At 43.2% G+C, this 21,779-nt stretch overlaps 1 protein-coding gene across 1 annotated transcript in view; it reads right to left on the bottom strand.

Annotated features, from left to right (window-relative positions):
- Window positions 1-2,662: 2,662 nt before the first annotated feature.
- The window catches only part of ITGB7 (integrin subunit beta 7), a 108,136-nt gene continuing 89,019 nt past the window's right edge, over window positions 2,663-21,779 (bottom strand). The window contains exons 13-16 of the mRNA XM_068267217.1: window positions 15,506-15,743; window positions 8,829-9,031; window positions 5,194-5,354; window positions 2,663-3,673 (exon numbers count right to left, since the gene is read on the bottom strand). Coding sequence (XP_068123318.1) covers window positions 3,608-3,673; window positions 5,194-5,354; window positions 8,829-9,031; window positions 15,506-15,743 — 668 coding nt within the window. The 3' untranslated portion in view covers window positions 2,663-3,607. The remainder of the gene's footprint in view (window positions 3,674-5,193; window positions 5,355-8,828; window positions 9,032-15,505; window positions 15,744-21,779) is intronic.

Here is a 21,779-nt window from a genome sequence, read left to right as displayed (position 1 = left end):
TTTTAAATATCAGCTGCCTCTGTGGTGATATTACTGTGGAGCTAAACAAAATTGGAGACTGCACACAAACGGCTCAGCAATCAAACTATTGGAGCACACAGAGGTACATATGACATGTTTCGGGCGTTGCCCTATCTCAGGTGTCAAGAAACGTCATGTGTACCTCTATGTGCTCCCAATACAGTTTGATTGCTGAACCATTGCTGTGCCGTCTCCAATTGTGTTTGTTGCCAGCGTATGCAGGAATGGTGTCCCTGCTGGATTCTGGCACCGGCAGTCTGACCCTTGCATAGGTCAGGTGAAAAGTGTGTGATTTTCTTCTGTGTAATTACTGTGCATCTAGGTTGTTATTGCCTCATCCATTAATGCTCATGACTGTGACCCCAAAGCTACTGAAAGGGTATGATTAAATTGTAGTTTGCACCAGTTGAATCCAGTTTCATGAATCCTATATGAACAAACAGTTGGATAAAAGTTGTAATTTCTAGGTGCCTTGGCTACCTCATGTTGTTCTTAGTACAGCTGAAATTTTTTTTTTTTAGACTGATTTTTAAGCTGAGTCCATGCATTTTAATGTATATATCCAACACCATATGTGTACTATGTGCATATTTTATCAAACAACTTTACTTAGTCATGGCTCTGCCATTGTAGCCGATGACCTAGGTACCTTTTCCACATTTGACTGATACAAGTTATTTTTGTTTATCAACTTAATTTCACATTTATTGCTTTAAGATTAGACAGATGTTTTATTTGTAGTTTCTTTTAACACTGGACAGTCTGTTGTACCCTATTTTTCTTACCACTGCCAGTGTGTGTAGAGAATATTTAAATAAAGTGTTTTTTTTTATTATATTACTATGTATTCAGTGTGGTTTATATATACTAAGTTACCAGTGGCTTCAGAAGGATCAACCTTTCTAACATGAAAAGTTTTTTTTATAAAGATAATCAATAAGCTAAAACATGGCACAATCGTAAAAAGCTATAATTGAAGAAGGAATTCATTTCTTTACAGACCCTATGAAATGGAATATTTGCGTCACCATTTCTGTGCCCATTCCTAAAAAAGCCTTGAGTTACTAGATGGGAGGAGTGTTAAATAATAAGTCTTCAGACAAGTGGAAAAAGTTGTTTTATTTTTTTAGAGCAATTAAGGAATGATTGTGTTTAAATAAAAGAAAAAAATGGTTTAGAGAAAAATATAGGAACTTAAGAATGCAATTTCATATACAGTCAAATCTCTTTATAGTAAACTTCCAAGACCTGGCTAAGTAGTTTACTATATCAGAATTGGTCATACATATGTATATTCTTACAGGTGCATGGACTGGACTTGGGCACGGAGTTTGCTTTAGCCAGAGGTTTACTATAACGACATATAAAAAAAATGTTTAACTCCTTGTCGGCCGCCTCAGGCCAATTATTGTGAACGCAGCGGCAGCCCCAGGACAGCCTAACGGCAATTGGAGTATAGTCCTGGGGCGTGTTTTGCTTGGGATCAAGCGCTCTTCCCCACTTGAATGACGGAGTGGAGCTCCGTAATCAGTCTCCCAGCAACGATCGCTGCTAGGAGACTGTTAGATGGGGAAACCGCAATCTATTTACATTGTACAGCGCTGCGATCTACTGCAGCGCTGTACTGGGGACAGCCGTGTCACACGGCTATACCCTGGGGAGGCACAAGAGCGATCTGCTCTTATGGGCTTATTGGCTGGCAGGGGGCGGGATGACGGCATGGAAAAAAAATCAAATAGCTAATTTTATTTTAAAAAAAGAAACAAAAAAAAAAGAACCCCAGCAGCGATCAGAGCCCACCAACAGAAAGCTCTATTGGTGGGCAGAAAAGGGGGGATTCATGTGTGCATGGTTGTATGACTCTGCAGCGAGCTCTTAAAGCTGCAGAGCCCTAAATTGTAAAAAATAGACTGGTCACTAAGGGGGTGTAAAGCTATGGTCCTGAAGTGGTTAAATCCTTATTGTGGTTAAATCTGCTTATTCTGTTTATTGAATATACAGGCAATTAAAGCTATAGCAGATGCAGGAACTAATACAAATGATACAAGACTATTAGCAAACCTCTATTGGGAATAATTAGCATCTTTGAGTTTCAGCTGAAATTTTGAAGAGGAATTTGAAGTTCAGAAGGGAGTAAGACAAGGGCCTCAATTCACTAAGATCATGCTGGAGATAATAAGGCAAGAGAAAACTTACCTCCACACAGTAAGAGAGTTATCTCTTCATTCATTACGTTACCTCCTCTGTAGTTAATTTACCTCCTCTGTAGTTATTTTCACACGCAGTTAATTAACAGCCTGTCCCTTTAACTCTGGAGTTGTTTTAAGGATTGGAGAGTTAACTTAAAGACAGAAGAGTTAACTTTAGGTTTGCCTGAGGTAAAATGTTGCCTGAATACTACATGCCTTATCACCATGGTAACAACTCTAGAAACGTTATTAAAGACAGGAGATAAGCTTAGTGAATTGAGTCCAAGGTTGTGTTTTTATTATTGACACAGACTATATAGGATAAAATAACAAAAAGGTGAGAGAGAAAAATTATTAACTATACTGACAAAATATTCATTTCTAAAAACAAGAACTTGAAAATCTAACAATATCAACTAAACTTTTAACTTTAAAAAGACAAAAACAAAGTTATCTATACAACAGAAAACCGCTAAACATCAATATAGGATGGAACATATTTGACTTTATATACAGTATATTCTTGCATTTAATCACAGAAAACTATGGGAACAATTAAAATAAAGAGGATTGAAATAATACAAAAATAATATATTGACCTATGGAATTAAGACAATGTTCAGTAGAGCGGATCCGATCGAGCTCAGCTATTTCCACCTGAGAACGAAGGAAAACCGCTACTGTGCCTGCGCAAGGCTCACACAGGATTGTTATGATCCTGGAGCCCTGGCAGATCTTCGGCGGCTGACAGTGCTGGAAAGATGGGGGACACCTCATTAGGATCCAGAGGTTTCCCCCTACCAAGGTAAGAGGAAAACCGCTGGATCTTAATGAGGCTTCCCTCGGCATACTGTGGTTCTTTTGGCATGCATGTGGCTGTAAGACATCTGTTCATGCATGAGAGGCTCTGTGCTACTGCACAGGCAGGGCCGCACTCGTTCCAGAAGAGGAGCAGGGCCCCAATCAGAGGACTGCGAGGAAGCCTAAATAGGATTCAGAGGCTTCCCTCTCCTTAGGTAAGTGTCATTTTGGTAGAATTTTACACATTGGGTTTCTTTTTAACAGACTTCCATTTCACCTTTAGTTTATGGGTCCTACTTGTCATATTAAGGCATAATTTATAGAGCTTCTAACCACTTCAAAAGAGATTTTGGAGAACTGAACGAAAGGAAGTGTATTTGGTCAGTATAAATGCTTATGATAGCTGTTATGGAAGTATTTTAGTCTCTTCAGATGTCTTTAGTGCTTGTTGCAGTCTCGATCGCCGGGAGTACTGGGTTACGTCTACTGTCACCTCTTACAGATTCATAGGTCTTTTAACATCATTTCATCATATGGCCAGTGTTCTTTTTCCGATAAGATCTCCCTGAGATTGTTCTTCTATCTCATCTTATGAGTTAATCTTGGGTAAAATTTGGGTTCAGCACAGTGGTGGTAGCACTTTTAAAGAGCGGGTTCTGTGTCTGGAGACAGAAAAACAAAATAAAATCACTGCCTGATACAACAAATGACAAAAGTATATGCAGAGTACTGAAAAAACAATTAAGTTTTTTTTCTTCTTCTTTGGCCTTCCACCTGCTTCTTTTTAGTGGTGTTTTTATACAAGGTAAACTTTCTGACGATAGTCCTGTTTAGGGAACCCAGCAGGAAACCTCATAGGTTATTTGCCAAATAGTGTGGGCGTAGTTTACGAAAACTTATCCAAAACCTAGCAGTTCCAGAAGGTGCTGTCCACCCAATCACATTAGCAGAATTTCCCTATGACGTTTCCTGCTGGGTCCTCTAAATTAGCGCCAACTTGCTTGCATTATTTAATGCAGAAGATTAATTGCACTCTCCACGGAAACAAATCCTGAAAAAAAGTGACATTGCGTAATACTGTATTGCACAAATTGCGATGTTCCAATCTCATGCAACGCCCAGTGCAGCGGTGATCAAATGTGCAAACACTACTTCAATGTGAATCTGAGTTTCATAGGTACTTTTTAGTAAAAGAGGACTTGTGAGTTTCTGTCCATAGGACCCATCTTGGTGTTTAGGTTAGTACACAGACATTCATTCTGCTTTAAATGACTAAAACAAGGCATTATATCAGTGGACATTTTAGTCTTTAACCACTTGAGGACCCACCCTTTACCCCCCCTTAAGGACCAGCGCTGTTTTAGCTGATCTGTGCTGGGTGGGCTCTGCAGCCCCCAGCACAGATCAGAGTGCAGGCAAAGCGACCAGATCGCCCCCCTTTTTTCCCCACTAGGGGGATGATGTGCTGGGGGGGTCTGATCGCTCCTGCCTGCCGGGTGTTGCGGGGGGGCACCTCAAAGCCCCCCTCCGCGGCGAAATCCCCCCCCCCCCCTCCCTCTCCTACCTGGCCCCCCCTGGTGAACCGGGCTGCACAGGACGCTATCCGTCCTGTGCAGCCAGTGACAGGCTGTCCCCTGTCACATGGCGGCGATCCCCGGCTGCTGATTGGCCGGGGATCGCCGATCTGCCTTACGGCGCTGCTGCGCAGCAGCGCCGTACAATGTAAACAAAGCGGATTATTTCCGCTTGTGTTTACATTTAGCCTGCGAGCCGCCATCGGCGGCCCGCAGGCTATTCACGGAGCCTCCCGCCGTGAATTGACAGGAAGCAGCCGCTCGCGAGAGCGGCTGCTTCCTGATTAATCAGCCTGCAGCTGGCGACGCAATACTGCGTCGCTGGTCCTGCAGCTGCCACTTTGCCGACGCACGGTATAAGCGTGCGGTCGGCAAGTGGTTAAAATGGTAGGAAAAATGGAAATAGATCTAACTACATTTTTTTACCCACTACCCACAAAAACAAGTAACAACAAATATGTTATTTCTCTGAAATAGGGACTGTTCATGAATAGTAGGGACAGAACTTTAGTAGACTTTTGACAACTATGGACTTTTTCTCTTGCTGGTAGACCTTGGGGTATTATTTAGTGTTCTCATGTAGCTGTGAAAGATGTGAAGATACTTACGTCATTCCATTGCTCTGTTTTCTGTGCTTTGACAAAGCGGTTGTACTCCTTCCGGTCATAGACCTCCACAACGATCCGATACAAAATGATGAGGAGGAGGCCAAAAAAGGCAATGCCCAAAACTAGTCCCACTATAAGGCTTTTTGTGTTGTCTTTAATCTCTGTAACAAGAAAACAAAAATGTTAATTTCTTTTAATTCTAAAACCTGTTTTTATCACTATTTTCTTGTACAAAGGTTCATCTTATCATGCAATGGCCAGGCAACTTTAGCCTATGTCTATGTAATACTGGAACAGACAAGTTGTCCCAAATTAAGTTAAAGTGTTTAGTTATGTGTTAGTTATCACGCCATTCTTTGCTGTGTATTATTTGATGAGTGCGGCGGCATCGGTTAAAAAGAAAAAAACGAGAGGAAGATAAGAGAATCGACTGCAGAATCGAGCGGCAAAAACGATCGAGAGGAGAATTGAGCGCCAGAAACGAACCATGTATTCCCAGCATAAGACTACTGCGGTTCTCACCAGTGAATTAGGGAATAAACGCTCTCCCCATTTATCCCATAGTGCATGGAATTTTGGCAAGATACCCTTTGGGTAAATATGTTTCTTATGGGTAGGATGCATCCAATCAGGTCTGATGGGACAAGTAAAAGCAAGGCCCCGAAAAGCGGCTTCTTGTTTGATAGTGAATAGTGTTTCCGGCAGAAAGTTCCTAATATTGCTATGCATACTTTAGTCTTAAAAAAAAAACACTCAAGATACTTTGGAGTGGGTTTTTGGACACTTGGCAACCCATATTATCATCCAAAAAGGCACCTGCTTCCAGTAATCAGCCACCAGGGGGGTGCCCATATCAGGTGATGGGACGGTGCTATGGCTTGCCACTTTGGGCAAGAACTACAGTAAGAACCGCTGCATTTATTCTCTGTAACTTAGCAGGCGTCAAATATGTCTGATATACAATGTATTGCTGCGTTAGGCGCTCACGCAGATTTGGTGATGACTTCAGTGTCATTATTTAGTCTAGCCCACTAAGGGCTCATTCACACTGTGTGCTGCACTGTCAGTTTTTATTTATTTACGGTATATAGCGCCGACATATTACGCAGCGCTGTACAGAGTATATATTGTCTTCTCACTAACTGTCCCTCATAGGGGCTCACAATTGTATCCCTCCCATAGTCATATGTCTATATATGTATCATGTAGTGTATGTATCATAGTCTGGGGCCAATTTAGGGGGAAGCCAAATCACTTATCTGTATGTTTTTTGGAGTGTGGGAGGAAACCGGAGTACCCAGAGGAAACCCACACAGACACGGGGAGAACATACAAACTCCGTGCAGATGTTGACCTGGCTTGGATACAAATCGGGGACCCAGCGCTGCAAAGCGAGAGCACTAATCACTACGCCACCGTGCTGTCCAGTTTTGGCACATAGGCCCATATGCAACTTTTTCTCCTGAGTTATGGAGATAGGAGATCATTTTCATATTATTTTTAACATAACTTTTCAGCATTTCACAATTGAAAAAGTACTATTACAATTATTCTGAGTATTTTCTTGTTTGCTGGGGGTTTATAAGGCATTTTATTGACAAGGTGTGAAAATATTATCTAGGAGAAAACTCAGGAGAAAAAGTGAATTGCATATGGGCCGCAGTGTAGGATCCACATGGTAACATGAAAGTCCATAGACTTTCATGTTACCATTCACATTACAGCTGTGCATTCTGGGACATTTTGACGCACACGTTTCCCGATGGGTTCTACTGTGTTTGTGGCTGCTGATGCCTGTGCTTTAGCGCACCACAATGTGCATTCCGTGTGATGGCAACACATGCATGAAATCGCGTTCATGCATGCGTTCAGTAGTGTATATGAGCCATTAGTCTTAAAGAGATAAGTATGCCCAAGAGTATTATGTTCTAATTATGCCTTGAAAGGCCCAGTGCACACCAAAACCGCTAGCAGATCTTCAAAACGCTAGTGATTCTAGGCATGTTTAGAGAGGTTTTCTAAACATACCTAGTGGTTTTGGCTGCGTTTTTGTGTAGCAGATTACACATATTGTTACAGTAAAAGCTGTACTGAACAGCTTCTGTAACAAAAACGCCTGGCAAACTGCTCTGAAGTAGCGTTTTTCAGAGCGGTTTGCGTTTTTCCTATCCTTTACATTGAGGCAGAAATGCTTCTGCAAACCGCAAACGTGCAGCAGGAGGCACGTTTGCAGTTTGCTACAAACCTCAAACCGCCGGTGTGCACCATCTCATTTGAGATACATTAACCAAGCGGCTTGACAGGCGGATGCGGCCAGCGGATTGCATCAAAAACCGCTCGGTGTGCATTGGGCCTGAATGTTTCCAATGTGGTGCCTAGGTCATTCATGAATGATAATTGATTGGTCCCCAAACTGTTTATTTATGGCATGTTTTAATTGTATGCCTTGAGTAGAGGGAAATTGAAAGGACTGTATTATTGTTGCCACTAACGATCCAATCTCTTTCATCCAATCTTACCATTTGTATATAATGTAATATAAGGGACTGCCTAAAATACCATTCAATACATTCACTCAGTTTACTCTTAAAGGAGTTCTGTGGAGGGATTCTTAGGAGAAAAACAGACACTTACCTTGGGTTTCTATCAGCCCCCTGCAGCGGTAATGTCCCACGCCGATCTCCTCCCATCTGCCGTTCTCCGCCGCTGGCCCCGGTCTAGCTCGGCATGGGATCCAACTGCGGCTGCGCTACAGTGGTCGTGCACCTGCTCGCTTCCGCCTGCGTCATCGGAAGCTTACTGCGCAAGCGCAGTACAAGAAACCATTGTACTGTGCATGGGCAGTAAGCCTCAGATGATGCGAGCGGAGGCGTGGCAGCGCGCATTATTCGTCTGTGTGACAGACGAATAATAGCCCGGTGCCAGCTGCGGGGAACGGCGGATGGGAGCAGGGCGGCGTGGGACATTACCGCTGAAGGGGGCTGATAGAAGCCCCAGGTAAGTGGCAGTTTTTCTCCTCAGGAAGCCCCACAGAACCCCTTTAAGGTGCCCGTACATGGCACGTGTCCTCACTCTCATCACTAGGAGCGTCCTGTGCAGACGCAGTACGGGAAATCCTTGTACTGCGCCTGCGCAGGACGCTCCCAGCGATGGGAGCTAGGACGCGATTGGCCAGGACCGCGCATGCACAATGGCCCACCGACTGAGAAAACAAAAATAATCCGCGGCGGGGGAATGGAGGATTGTTTAGTGCCAGCAAGGGCACAGGATGTCTGCAGGATGCTAGTAGAGACCCCAGGTAAGTTTAATTCTCTGTACCGCTGTAGCTCACCCAATTTGCATTGAGAGGGGGGAAAAGTGCTATGCAAGTTTTCCTAGGCTCCTGCATGTTCAACACAATAAACACATGAAAAATGCAGTACAGCTGATGTTTGCGATCGGGTAAAATCGCAATGCATTTGTATTGCACTAATGGAATAGTGAGTGGGCAATTTCTATCAGCAAGCCTGTGGCCTTGTGCTTGCAGATCACAAAGCTTTCTGCAAAACACAGATAATCGCAGACGGTATACAGCCCTAAGCATTTTCCTGTCATCCCCCAGTATTGTCTTTACGATAAACAGAAAATATAATCACCTTGTTTTGTTTTTACAAGAATATGTACGATGTCTTTGTCATCGGTTACCAAGAATGTTATGTCTTTTTCTGAACACCATTCTTTTAAGTCCTTCCCTGCAGAGTCTGAGTGCTTCACCATGGTGAGAGAGACATTAGCGCAGGAGGTGGTGCAGTTATCCTTTAAGGGTCCTGTGTTAAATGCCTTGCATTCAGCGCAGTCTCTGCAAAAGGAAAATTGCACATAAGTAAGTGTTTATTGGAGGACTGATTCAAGTACTTTCAGAGAAATAGTAAATATCTAATCTAACAAAAGCATAAAGGTATAACAAATGCTTAAATATGTAAGAAATCTGTAACAAAAAGTAAAAGTAGTATCGGCTCATCAGTCCAGAAAGCATTAAAGCAAACCTGACCTGAAAATTAAAAGTCAAAACAAACATACAAATGTAATACTTACCTCCCGTGTTGTCTGCTGTGAATCTCGTTCTCCATTCCCGTGTCTTGTTTGTTCATGTGGTTGATAGAATTCTTAGTCCTCCATTTTAAAAATGGCAATTATCCTGTAACAGCTTCATGGTCTAACACTGTTAAAACTGTAGTATCACCCACTTGAGCCACAGGGAAACATGGACATTACCTTGCATATCAGTTGTCACATCCAGCGGAGGCTGGATAGTGTAATGGTGAAGCCTCTGACACAGGAGACCTGGGTTTCGAATCTCTGCTCTGCCTGTTCAGTAAGCCAGCACCTATTCAGTAGGAGACCTTGGGCAAGTCTCCCTAACCCTGCTACTGCCTATAGAGCATGTCCTAGTGGTTGCAGCTCTGGCGCTTTGAGTCTGCCAGGAGAAAAGCGCAATATAAATGTTCTGTATTTGTTTGTTTGTTTAGTTGTCCTTTCAGTTATAACTGACAGCAACTGATATATTTCAGTTCTGACAAAATCTTGTCAGAACTGGAAGAAATCATTGGCCTCAATTCACTAAGCTTATCTCCTGTCTTTAATAACGTTTCTAGAGCGATCACCATGGTGATGAGGCATGTCGTGTTCAGGAAACATTTTACCTCAGGCAAACCTAAAGTTAACTCTTCAATCCTTAAAATAACTCCAGAATTCTAAAGTTAAAGACAGGCTGTTAATTAACTGCGTGTGAAAATAACTACAGAGGAGGTAAATTAACTACAGAAGAGGTAACTTAAGGAATAAAGAGATAGGATTACTCTCTCACTCTGGCCCATATGCAATTAATTTTTTCACCTCAGTTATCTCCTAGGAGATAATTTTCAACATCTCTGTAAACTAAATTTTCAGCATTCTCCAAATGAAAATGTAGTCAAAAGTTGGTGAAAAAGTACTATCAAAATTATTTTGAGTATTTTCTTGCTTGCTGGTGACTTCAAAAGCATTTTATAACAAGTTGTAAAAATATCACCTAGGAGAAAACTCAGGAGAAAAACTTAATTGCATATGGCCCTGTGTAGAGGTAAGTTTTCTCTTGCCTTATTATCTCCAGCATGATCTTAGTGAATTGAGGCCAATGTTAGAAGAAAATGGTGATCTTCTGAGAGGAGCTGATGGTGAGGTAAGTATGTAATAATTATTTGTAGTTGCATCGTGTTTATTCTATATAGTTTTATTTAATTTTACTTAGTTCAGGTTCACTTTAGGACAGTGGGTGGAGCCATGCAAATCATTTCCTTATACCCTTGTAGGCCAAGTGTACATGAGCCATAAAACCCATACGGTATGTCGCAGGGGCGTTGCTAGCCCCAAAGATCAGTGGCACGTGCCACGGATCTGTTCTGGGGTGCCCCTGTTGTCCCTCAAACAGAGTCAGGAAGTGGGCGGCAGTACTCACCTCTGTCCGCTTGGTCTCCAGATTTTGCAGACATCTTCTCTTCCAGGCTTCTCCCCCTAGTGTCTGAGAATGAATCTGACTCTAGAGCTCCTAGCGTCTGATTCTTAGATGCTAGGGGGAGAATCGCCGGCTACAGAGGATGTCTCCAGACTTGGAGAGTGAATGGAGGAAATGAGTAGTTCCTCCAGCTGGTGTTACTCTGCTGGGGGAGGTGGTAGGAAAAGTGAGGACACCCACAACAATGCATACTCCCTATAGAGTTAAGCTCATGTAAATTTGTCTCCACCCATGACCACACCCACATTTTGGTGTGTGGCCACACCCATTTTTTGGCTGGAGTGCACAAAAGTGTCCCAGATCTCTTAGGATCCTAGCAACACCCCTGGTATATCGTCAAAATGAGAATCAGCCAGCAAGTCTAGTGTTGTGAGTACAGCCCTACCCTGCCTGCATGCCTTACCTAACAATAGTCTTTTCCATGTCCCCCTCCCTGGTACTTTTCATTGTGCTGGGGTTTAGGACCAAACCACTGCTGCCTTGACCCTGCTGAACCCTAGTTTCTATAGCATAACATAGGTATTGAGTGTAAGCACACATACATTGCTGAAGGATAAGCAGATCTAGCAAGCAGCTCCTGCCAGAATACTGTAAAGGCAAGGGAATCTGTCTGCTCACCACAATACTCTGGAAAAGGACTGCATTGGCAGCTCAAAGAGGCAGGGTAGATCTCTCCATCATATTTCCCTTCCTGAGTAGAACAAGAATAACATACTTCCAACCTCTTAAGTTGATTTACTAAAAAGCCATGAAAACTGAAGGCAAATATTAGATACTTGTTGGTTGTACAAAAGATGAACCGACAACCTTTATGAAAGATGTTTATATAAGCATTCTGTTCACCTGAAGGAGCCCGTTCATACTATTGCATGAGTTGGGCTTTCCCCTTCCTTCACCACCTTCAAACAATCACTCAGAACTCACCTCTTCAGGAAGGCCTAGCCCACATTGCCAATGCTCTAACCAGGGCCGAGGCATAGGCTGGAGAGGCTCCAGCCTCAGGGCGCAGTGTAGGAGGGGGCGCACAATTCATTCAGCTGTCATTCCTAATTATGTATGAAGCAGAAATAAATAAGAAAAGGGGATACATAGCAGTGACTGCAAGCCATATAACTAGATATTAAGGTGTTAGGGAGGTTGTGGGCCCTGTGGCACCTCTTAGTCTAATAGCAATCAGTGTGTGACAGCTGGGGTGGGAGGGATGGGGGGGCGCACTTTGGTGTCTCAGCCTTGGGTGCTGGAGGACCTTGTCCCGGCTCTGGCTCTAACTCTCTGTGTCGAGAACCTCTCAATGCAGCCCCCTTCCTATTGTGTTTCCACCCCCTCCCTTTAGCTGGTAAGCTTTTGGCAGGGCCCTCCCTCCTTGTGTATACTACTTGATTGTACACACAGACACACACACGCACGCGCGCGCGCGCACACACTCACTCACACACACACACACACACACACACACACACACACACACACACACACACACACACACACACACACACTTTTACTATTGGGACTACTATGTAACACTTTACCAACAGGCCTCACCAATATGTGCAATGTTTGGTCTGTATGACCTTAATTTCTGTTCTGAAAAAGTATGGCTATCTGCTGTTTCTGACTCAGAAAAGACAATAGATGAGTGGACAGATTGTGCAAGCAATCAGGAAATCGTTTTTATCAGTGATCAGTGTCTGAATTGATATGAGGGTCTTTGCTGACCCCCACCACTGTGTATCTCCAATGGGGTGTAGCTATCTAATTCAATCTCAGACACTAAAAACGTTTTGTCACTAAACGAATCCTCCACAAATGTCCATTTAATAGGTAAATGTACACATAAAATATGTCAATACCTATATATGTTCAGGGACATCAGCTGTTTCCCCCTTTGGGAGGAGGGGTCAGTGATGAACAGAGTATAAGCACAGTATAAACCCCATAGGAGTCAAACACATACAGGTACAGTATATCTCCTTCATAGAAGGTGAACTGGGGTGTAGGAAAAACTAGTGCATAAATACATATATAAAGTGCCACTCTACAATTGTTTCACCCCTAAAACGGGCGTCATCAGGAGAAATATAGTGCACAAATAATAGCGATCCCCCCACCAAGCAACAGAGTTTCCCCTGATTGGTCCTCAAACACCCTATCACAAAAAAACATATCAATAACTGTTTGCACATTTTTATGCTGTATCAACATGTATAAAATATTATTTATTTAATTATTTATTTATTATATCTGATGTGTATGTATGGCTATATTGAGGAGTTTGTTTGTTGTTGTAGGCACTTGTATTGGCCTGAGGAAGCGGGCTCAGACCCGCGAAATGCGTTGCCTGTGCTTAATAAAAAATATTTTGTATAATTACAGAGATTTCGTCATTGAGGTAAGCTACCTCAATTTACTTATCATTTTTAAGCTGTTTTTAGAAGGTTTTTATCACTCGCAGGGCGCCTCTTTCCCCCATTTGTGCTAAGTATACCCCCTATTCTTGTGATCAGAGGGGTGGAAACAGACCACCGTTGGTTCCCACCACAGTGGACACCTGTTTCTCTTGTTTCTAAGAGAGCGGCCACATCCAGGTCCTGGCTAGGACCATCCCGAGTGGAGTCGTGTTTATTGTCTCCACCTGCTTCCTGTGGTCGGTTGCCCCTTGCAACCCTCCTTTGTGAGTAGCATTTCTATCACCATTTTTTACCCATTGTCTCATACATATTGCACTACTAGGCTCCCGTTTTTGTGTCTCCTGTATCTTTTCCAGGGGCGTCTCTAGCCATTTTGTCACTCCAGGCGAGAAATCCTGTGGCTCCCCCCCCCCACATGATTGCCCCCAGCCCCATACCCCCCCCCCCCCCCACTCCTGTGGTGAACCCCACCCCCGAAAATCATAATGCAGCAGCGTTTCACCAGAAAATACACTTATTGCGGCATGGGTTCACCAGAAAATAGTTGTAACGCAGCAGAGCGTTTCACCATAAAATATACTTATTGCGGCATGCACTCACACACAACACACAGTATACACACACACACAGTACACACACATACACCGCACACAACATACACACTATACACAGTCCACACATGCACACACACGCACACACACTACACACACACACACTAAACTATACACACACACACTATACACACGCACACAGTACACACACACTACACACGCACACAGTACACACACATACACCGCACACAACATACACACTATACACAGTCCACACACACACACACTACACTATACACACACACACTATACACACGCACACACAGAGCACACTATACACAGCACACAGTAGACATACACTATACTATTATACTAATCCCGATTTTCACTACCTTATAGTGTGTCTGATCCCTTATGCAGAGAAATAATGAGGAGAGAAAAGCTGAAAGAGAGGGAAGAAGATATTTGCCTCACCAGGATTGCACTTTTATTTAGCTTTCCTGTATGACAAGAAGACACAGACACCCAGCACTAGGGAAAGAGGGAAACAAAGGTGAATGAAGAAGGCTGGTGCACACCAAGAGTGTTTCAGAGCGCTTTTCAAATTTACAGCAATTTGAAAAGCGCTGGGCTAATGTTACCCTATGAGGGTGTTCCCACAGCAGTGTTGTGATCGCAAACATGCTGCAGGTAGCATTTATTGGAGCGATTCTTTCAAAAATCGCTTCACAAAGTCGCATTGGTAGCGATTGCGATTTTGTCGTGCACTAGCCCAGAGATAGGAGGAGTGGAGTGAGACTGAGAATAGCCTGAGATGGAGCAGAGAGCTTATCTGTATTGCAGTCCCACATTACACATAGGCTGGTTGCTGGCAATAGGACTGCTGTCCCTGCCAGTCTCCCACACAAGTCAGAAAGCAGCCCTCCTGGAGTCTAGGGACTGTCAAAACTTTTCAACCTGTTTAACACCTTATCTGCACATGCAGTCATTTTAACAATGGGGAGAGACCAGACAGATTTTTTCCCATGGACCCTCCTCTGCATCATGCTGTGTATATTTACCAGCTTGCCTGCCCTCTAATTGCACTTTTATCAGCTAGCCAAGTGTTTTACAATGCCTTACAACAACAAACCTGAATACAGCAGGCGCAGGACCAACCCTAAATCACTGAATGAAAGGTGGCCTGGCTGCTACAGTCTTTACTTCCACGCAGTTACCAGTAGCAGAGAGAGGGACTGAATGAATCTCAGGAGCTGATGCTGTACTCCGATCCCTGACTAGGATGAGTGCCTTCTCTCACTGACTCATTCATTACTGTAGTTCTTTGAATCATTGAGCTGAAGGAAATGAATGAATCAGTCAGTAAATCAGTCATGAGTCAGGCGCTGCTGCTGCTGTGTAACCTGATACCTGAGTGAGTTGAGAGGCATTTCTCCTCTTACTACTCAGTTCAGCTGCGCCCTTTCCTTCTCTTGTCGCCCTTCCCTCCTCCTGTCACCCTAGGCAAGAATTTATAGCTGCCTAATGGCTCAGACGCCTCTTATCTTTTCTTTAGAGTGCAGAGCCACCCCGACTCCAATCTCTATGTCATTAAGTCGTTAAAAAGCGCTTGCTGATATGATGCTATGGGGGAATTTTAAAAAATCCCATCTCTCAAGTGGGGTCACACACACAGCCTTACATTAGCAAGAGCTTTTCATATCACAAGCGCTTAGCTAGCGATTTCCAGGCCTAACTCTGATAAGAAGCTTAATCAGAAGCCCATAGAGTGGAAGTGAATTCTGATAAGTATTATGGCAATAGTTTCCCACTGAACTCACCTGTATATTTGGCATGGTGTCCTACACTGAAAGCATTCGCTACACCTGTCGCTAGATTGGTATCCTGTGTCACAGACACATTTGTTACATTTGCATGTTCCATGTCCACTGCATATCTTCCCATCTTTCCCATCTGGTGTTTCACATTCTCTGGTGTCCAAGCTACAATCACAAGCATTGCCCGTATAATTTGGCGTGCATTTACAGGTGCCACAGCGGCAGTGCCCTCTGGAGTGACCTGAAAGAGATACAAGACAACTATGGTCAGAACTGCCCCCACATCTGGTCATTTTATCATCAAATGTCATGTCCTAAAAAGATTATTTTTTATTCTTCCAGTTTATCCACTGACTACATGTTGTACACATAGACAAATCTGCTTACAGTTTGCTTATCTTAAAGTGAGAATTTGCATATTCTGTAGTGGTGCATTGTGGGTAACCACAAATGTTAACTTCTAGCTGAATTATTGCAAATTTCCTTCAGTTTTAAGAAGGCAAATCGCACCAAGCATTGCTTTTTAGTAGGAGGGCTTTTCAGTCTCTTTTATCCCCCTATACATTCCTAGTGGTTTGGGTCACCCTGAGCTGCTTGGTTACTCTGTTGTACTGGTCCAAGCCCCTATCCCATACAGCCGTATCAATCCCTGCCATGCACTGAGGAGGACTTAAAGTCTGAAACAGGCTGGCTACATGTGGGGTTGATGTGGTTGTGTAAAATGTATAGCTTTAGACTTGCTATACACCAGTGGTTCTGGATGTAAGTCTGGCTTCAGGGGCGTAATGAGAGAATTTGCATACTCAGTAGCGGTGCATTGTGGGTAATCACAAATGTTTACTTATAGCTGGATTATTGTTAATTATTGTAAATTTCCTTCAGGCAAATCACACCAAGCTTATTTTAAAGGACACATGAAGTGAGTGGGATATGGAGGCTAGCTTATTTATTCCCTTTTAAACAATACACATTTCCTGGCTGTCTTGCTGATCCTCTGCATCTGATACTTTTAGCCATAGACCCCGAGATGTTTCTGACTGAAGTATGACTGGATTAGTTGCATGCTTGTTTTAGGAGTGGGATTCAGACACTACTGCAGTTAAAGAGATAAGCAGCACAGCCAGACAACTGGTATTGTATAAAAGGAAATAAATATGGCCGCATCTATTCCCCTCTTGCTTCAGGTTTCCTTTAAAGAGGCTCTGAAGCAAATAAAATTTGCCATTTTTACCTTGTTATTCGCTTCAGTAGTCTCATCAGAAGTAAACCGCTGCATCCCCGCCACAAAACGAGCGGTTTAGACCCCCAAATCCCCGGGAAAAGACTCACGACCAACTTGGTCGTGGATTTTACTGCGCTGAGAGGCAGAGCTATGAGCCGCAGCTCTGCCTCTCCTCACGTCAATCGCCGCGGATCTCTGCCTCTCCCCGCTCCTCTCTATGAAGGAAGACTGAGAGGGGCGGGGAGAGGCGGAGATCCGAGGCGATTGACATCAGTAGAGGCAGAGCTACAGCAGAAAGCTCTGCCTCTTTGAGGAAGCGCTGCCCGGATTGCCCCCTGGGGATTTGGGGGGTCTAAAGTCCTCGTTTAGCGGCGGTGATGCGGCGGTTCACTTCTGAGTACTGAAGTGAATTATAAGGTAAAAATGTCTACTTTTTTTTTTTTGCTTCAGTATCTCTTTTTTTTTCACATTCAAGCTTTATTAAGTGAATATGATCAAATAACATACAAAGATGGTAAGAGCATGTATATAGGTGTACAAGGATAAGTCATATATTCAAAGGCATATTAAATCTTAACATGTAGTAAGCTATCATCAGTTGTCTATAGAGAAATAGCATGGAACAAAGCTTTAACACATTCGGTCAGAGTAAACGTTTCTTGAGCAGTGTATTTGGTTTAAGATTTTTGCATCACTAACTTATAATCAGATGAGTCACGAAAGTCATACCATAGGGCCCATGTTTTAATGTAGTTGTCTACCCTGTCTTGGGCTGTAAGAACTATCTCCTCCATATCAGCTATTCGATTCACTCTATCCCACCATTGGGCAATGGCCGGGGGGTTCTCTGATTTCCATAGTACAGGGATTATAGCTTTAGCTGCGTTAATTAGGTGTATGAGTATACACTTTTTGTAGGATTTAAATGAAAAAGGGATTTCATGAAGTAAATATGTCTCTGGGGTGAAAGGGATGTCAATGGAGGAGATTTTCTTTGCCCAAGTGTGAACCTGGTGCCAGTAGTTAATTATTTTAGGGCAGGTCCAAAAGATGTGTATGAGGTCCCCTCCCGCGTTCCCACATCTCCAGCACTTATCGTTATCGGATAGGCCCATGCTTTTAAGTTTGGCAGGGGTGTTGTACCAATGGGATATGAGTTTGTAGTTCAACTCTTGTGTGCTGATATTAATTGTGCCTTTGTGAGAATTCGTCAGGATGTGGTCCCATTGCTCCTCAGAGAGAGTTTTCCCTAGGGCCTGGTCCCATTTTTCCTGGTAGGGAAGTCTTTCCGGAGCTTCTAAATATAAAAGAGCTTTGTACATCCATGACACAGAGTGACGCTGGGGGAGATTGGATGATGCTTTAATTTCAAAGTCCGTCAGTTTTCTTGATAGATTAGCTTTTTTGGAGGCGGAATTGATGAAGCTTTTTAATTGTAAGTAGGCCGATTGGGGGCATGTCATTCCTTCCTCAAAGATTGTCAGATTCTTAATAGGAATGGGAGCACCCCTCCTGGACACGTCTCTAAGTCTGATATCTCTAGATTTCAGTCCTGTTAAGAAGGAATTCTCGAGACCTGGTGGGAATTCCGGGTTGTCGATTATTGGGGTTAAAGGGCCTGGGAGAGTGGACAGGCTGCCTTTGGAGGTGAACTGCTGGAAGGTTTTTATTGTGGCTAGCATCAGTGGATTTGCTTTTATAAGATCAGGTAGGCAAGCTTGAGGTAGCCAGGGGATCTTGTTTAGTGGTATGGCAGAAAAGGCCTGTTCTGTCTGGATCCATCTTTTAGTGGAGCCAGGGTAACACCACTCTAGTATTCTGCTAAGGACCGCAGCCTGATGGTATTTGTAGATATTTGGGAGTCCCAAGCCTCCTTCAGTTTTGTCAAGAGCGAGTATAGAGTGCTTGATTCTAGCTGGGCGCTTGTCCCAAATGAATTTATTAATGGCGGATTGTAGGGATGCAAAGTATTTCTGAGAAAGATAGACAGGTACTGCTTGACTCACATATAGAATACGTGGTAGTGCATTCATTTTTATGGAAGCAATGCGTCCAAACCAAGACAAGCGGGGTAAAGAGCCCCACTTCTGGATATCAGCAATTACACTTTTAATGATTGGGAGGAAGTTCAAATCTATAAGCTGTGTAAGTTTAATAGGTATCTGGATGCCTAGGTATCGCAGCGAAGTTTCCAGGACGTCTCAGGACAGCAACCCTGAGACTTGTCTCCCTCCATTTCCAACTGGACAGGATACTAGTTAAAAGAATTAACATAATTGATTAGGCAGGCACCCTACATAAGGCAGCATTCCCTTACCCTCATCAGTTGTTTTCCTGTCCAGCAGGATGCTGGTTGTGTGGGGAGAGCTGGCCAACCATGATAGATTTCAGGAGCCGCGGCATACAAGTGTCCCCTATGTCAGCGCTGGTCAGGCGAGCCAGCGCGGGTGCTTGATGTCTGCATCAGCTTCTCCCCCAGTCTGTGTTACACGCCGGAGCGGCTTCTGCTGAAGAACGCGCGCAGAGGGATATGTGACTTCCGCATTACGTGACCAAGGAGGAAGTAGAATGCTTTCCATGGCTCGGCGTGCATCCCAGCGGACATCTCGCCGCATTTAGCCGCTGATTGAGCTAGTCTGCTCAGTAATGCGGTGGATTTCTAAGGTAAAGCAAACCTTTTCATTATGTTTGAGCGGAAACCTTCAGGTGACCTATTCAAGGGTTGTGCATCCTGGTCAGTCTTGTGTATGCTGACCATGGAAGCGTCCGCAGGCTCTTGCTCCCATAGTTCTGAGGAGTCAAGCTCCACTCCCTCTCTGGTATGTGTCTTCTGTTATAAGGCCTTTATACCGGCTATTATTTGAGGGTTATCAAGCACCCTCCCCTGGTTCCTCAGTTTTAACTTGGTTTCCATCCTGGAAACACCCAAGAGGAATAGATGCTGAGTTTATTTGGCCGGATGGATGTCCTCTTGGCAGCACTGCTCATGCATGAAATCCCTGGGCCACAAGCCATGGTCGGGAGACTGGTGCTGGTGGGGGAGTCCAATATAGGAGAACTAGACAGCATAAGAAATGGTACTGTTCCTGACGTTCTCCCCTATGCTGGAAAGATGGGATCACAGACAAGAGCTTCCAAGCTTGTTCCAGCAGCAGGGATATTCACTCATATAGTTCACATTAGAGTGTGATTTCCCCCCTGTGTGTTTTACCCTCTCTCTTGTTTCCTCTATAATCTAGTGAGCTAATGGAAACTTGCAGGGCAATGATAGTTGCCAGGAGTCATTTGCTTCCCATTTGATTGGTCAGGCCTGCAGTAAACCTATGCTAGCTGTAGAGACCGACCAATCGTTGAAGGGATGTACACTCACATGGTTGATTTTAGAGTGATGTTTCCTTGGTATAAGTTTATACTTTCTCTTGTCCTCTGTGTCCATGCAATCTAGCAGTGGGTGCAAAGCAGGAGGTGAAGGTGAATTGTTGCCATTGCAGCAATAGGCTTCCCCAGGGTTATAATAAGATGATTTGTCAACCCTGAACTGCAGTGATGGGGATTGACAATCTATGGAAATTTTCAGGAAGTGAATCTCTGGGTAGTTTCAAGGAGTTCCTTGTTTCAAACTTGTTCAGATCTATTGTGCATTTGTTTCAGATCTGCATTGCATTTGTTTCAGAGCTGCATTGCATTTGTTTCAGAGCTGCATTGCATTTGTTTCAGAGCTGCATTGCATTTGTTTCAGCTGCATTGCATTTGTTTCAGAGCTGCATTGCATTGGTTTCAGATCTGCATTGCATTTGTTCTGATCTGTATTGCTTTTGTTTCAGATCTGCATTACTTTTGTTCAGATCTGCATGGCATTTGTTTCAGATCTGCATAGCATTTGTTTCAGATCTGCATTACTTTGTTTCTGATCTGCATTACTTTGTTTCTGATCTGCATTACTTTGTTTCTGATCTGCATTACTTTGTTTCTGATCTGCATTGCATTTGTTTCTGATCTGCATTGCATTTGTTTCAGATCTGCATTGCATTTGTTTCAGATCTGCATTGCATTTGTTTCAGATCAGCATTGCATTTGTTTCTGATCTATATTGCATTTGTTTCAGATCTGCATTGCTTTTGTTTCTGATCTATATTGCATTTGTTTCAGATCTGCATTACTTTGGTTCAGATCTGTATTGCATTTTTTTCAGATCTGCATTGCATTTGTTCTGATCTGTATTGCTTTTGTTTCAGATCTGCATTACATTTGTTTCAGATCTGCGTTGCATTTGTTCTGATCTGTATTGCTTTTGTTTCAGAGCTGCATTGCATTTGTTCTGATCTGTATTGCTTTTGTTTCAGATCTGCATAGCATTGGTTTCAGATCTGCATTACTTTTGTTTCAGTTCTGCATAGCATTTGTTTCAGATCTGCATTACTTTGGTTCAGATCTGCATTGCATTTGTTCTGATCTGTATTGCTTTTGTTTCAGATCTGCATTACATTTGTTTCAGATCTGCATTACTTTTGTTTCAGATCTGCGTTGCATTTGTTCTGATCTGTATTGCTTTTGTTTCAGAGCTGCATTGCATTTGTTCTGATCTGTATTGCTTTTGTTTCAGATCTGCATAGCATTTGTTTCAGATCTGCATAGCATTGGTTTCAGATCTGCATTACTTTTGTTTCAGATCTGCATAGCATTTGTTTCAGATCTGCATTACTTTGGTTCAGATCTGTATTGCATTTGTTTCTGATCTGTATTGCATTTGTTTCTGATCTGCATTGCATTTGTTTCAGATCTGCATTGCATTGGTTTCAGATCTGCATTGCATTGGTTTCAGATCTGCATTGCATTGGTTTCAGATCTGCATTGCATTTGTTTTGAATTTTGTTTGATTTGTCAAGCCTGCACTTAAACCTTTACTGGCTGTAGAGATTGACAATTTTTCAGTGAGATACACTTAGTATTTAGATTGTAATTTCCCCTGTATGTTTTATCCCCTCTCTATATTCGGGCAAAGGTGAATGTAAAGCAGAGGGTTTCAAGATTCTGGAATCTTAAGCAATGTGGACA

The sequence above is a fragment of the Hyperolius riggenbachi genome, chromosome 2, assembly GCF_040937935.1.
Source record: "Hyperolius riggenbachi isolate aHypRig1 chromosome 2, aHypRig1.pri, whole genome shotgun sequence".
NCBI classification, from domain to species: Eukaryota; Metazoa; Chordata; class Amphibia; order Anura; family Hyperoliidae; genus Hyperolius; species Hyperolius riggenbachi.
This window is presented reverse-complemented; position numbering and strand designations above follow the sequence as displayed.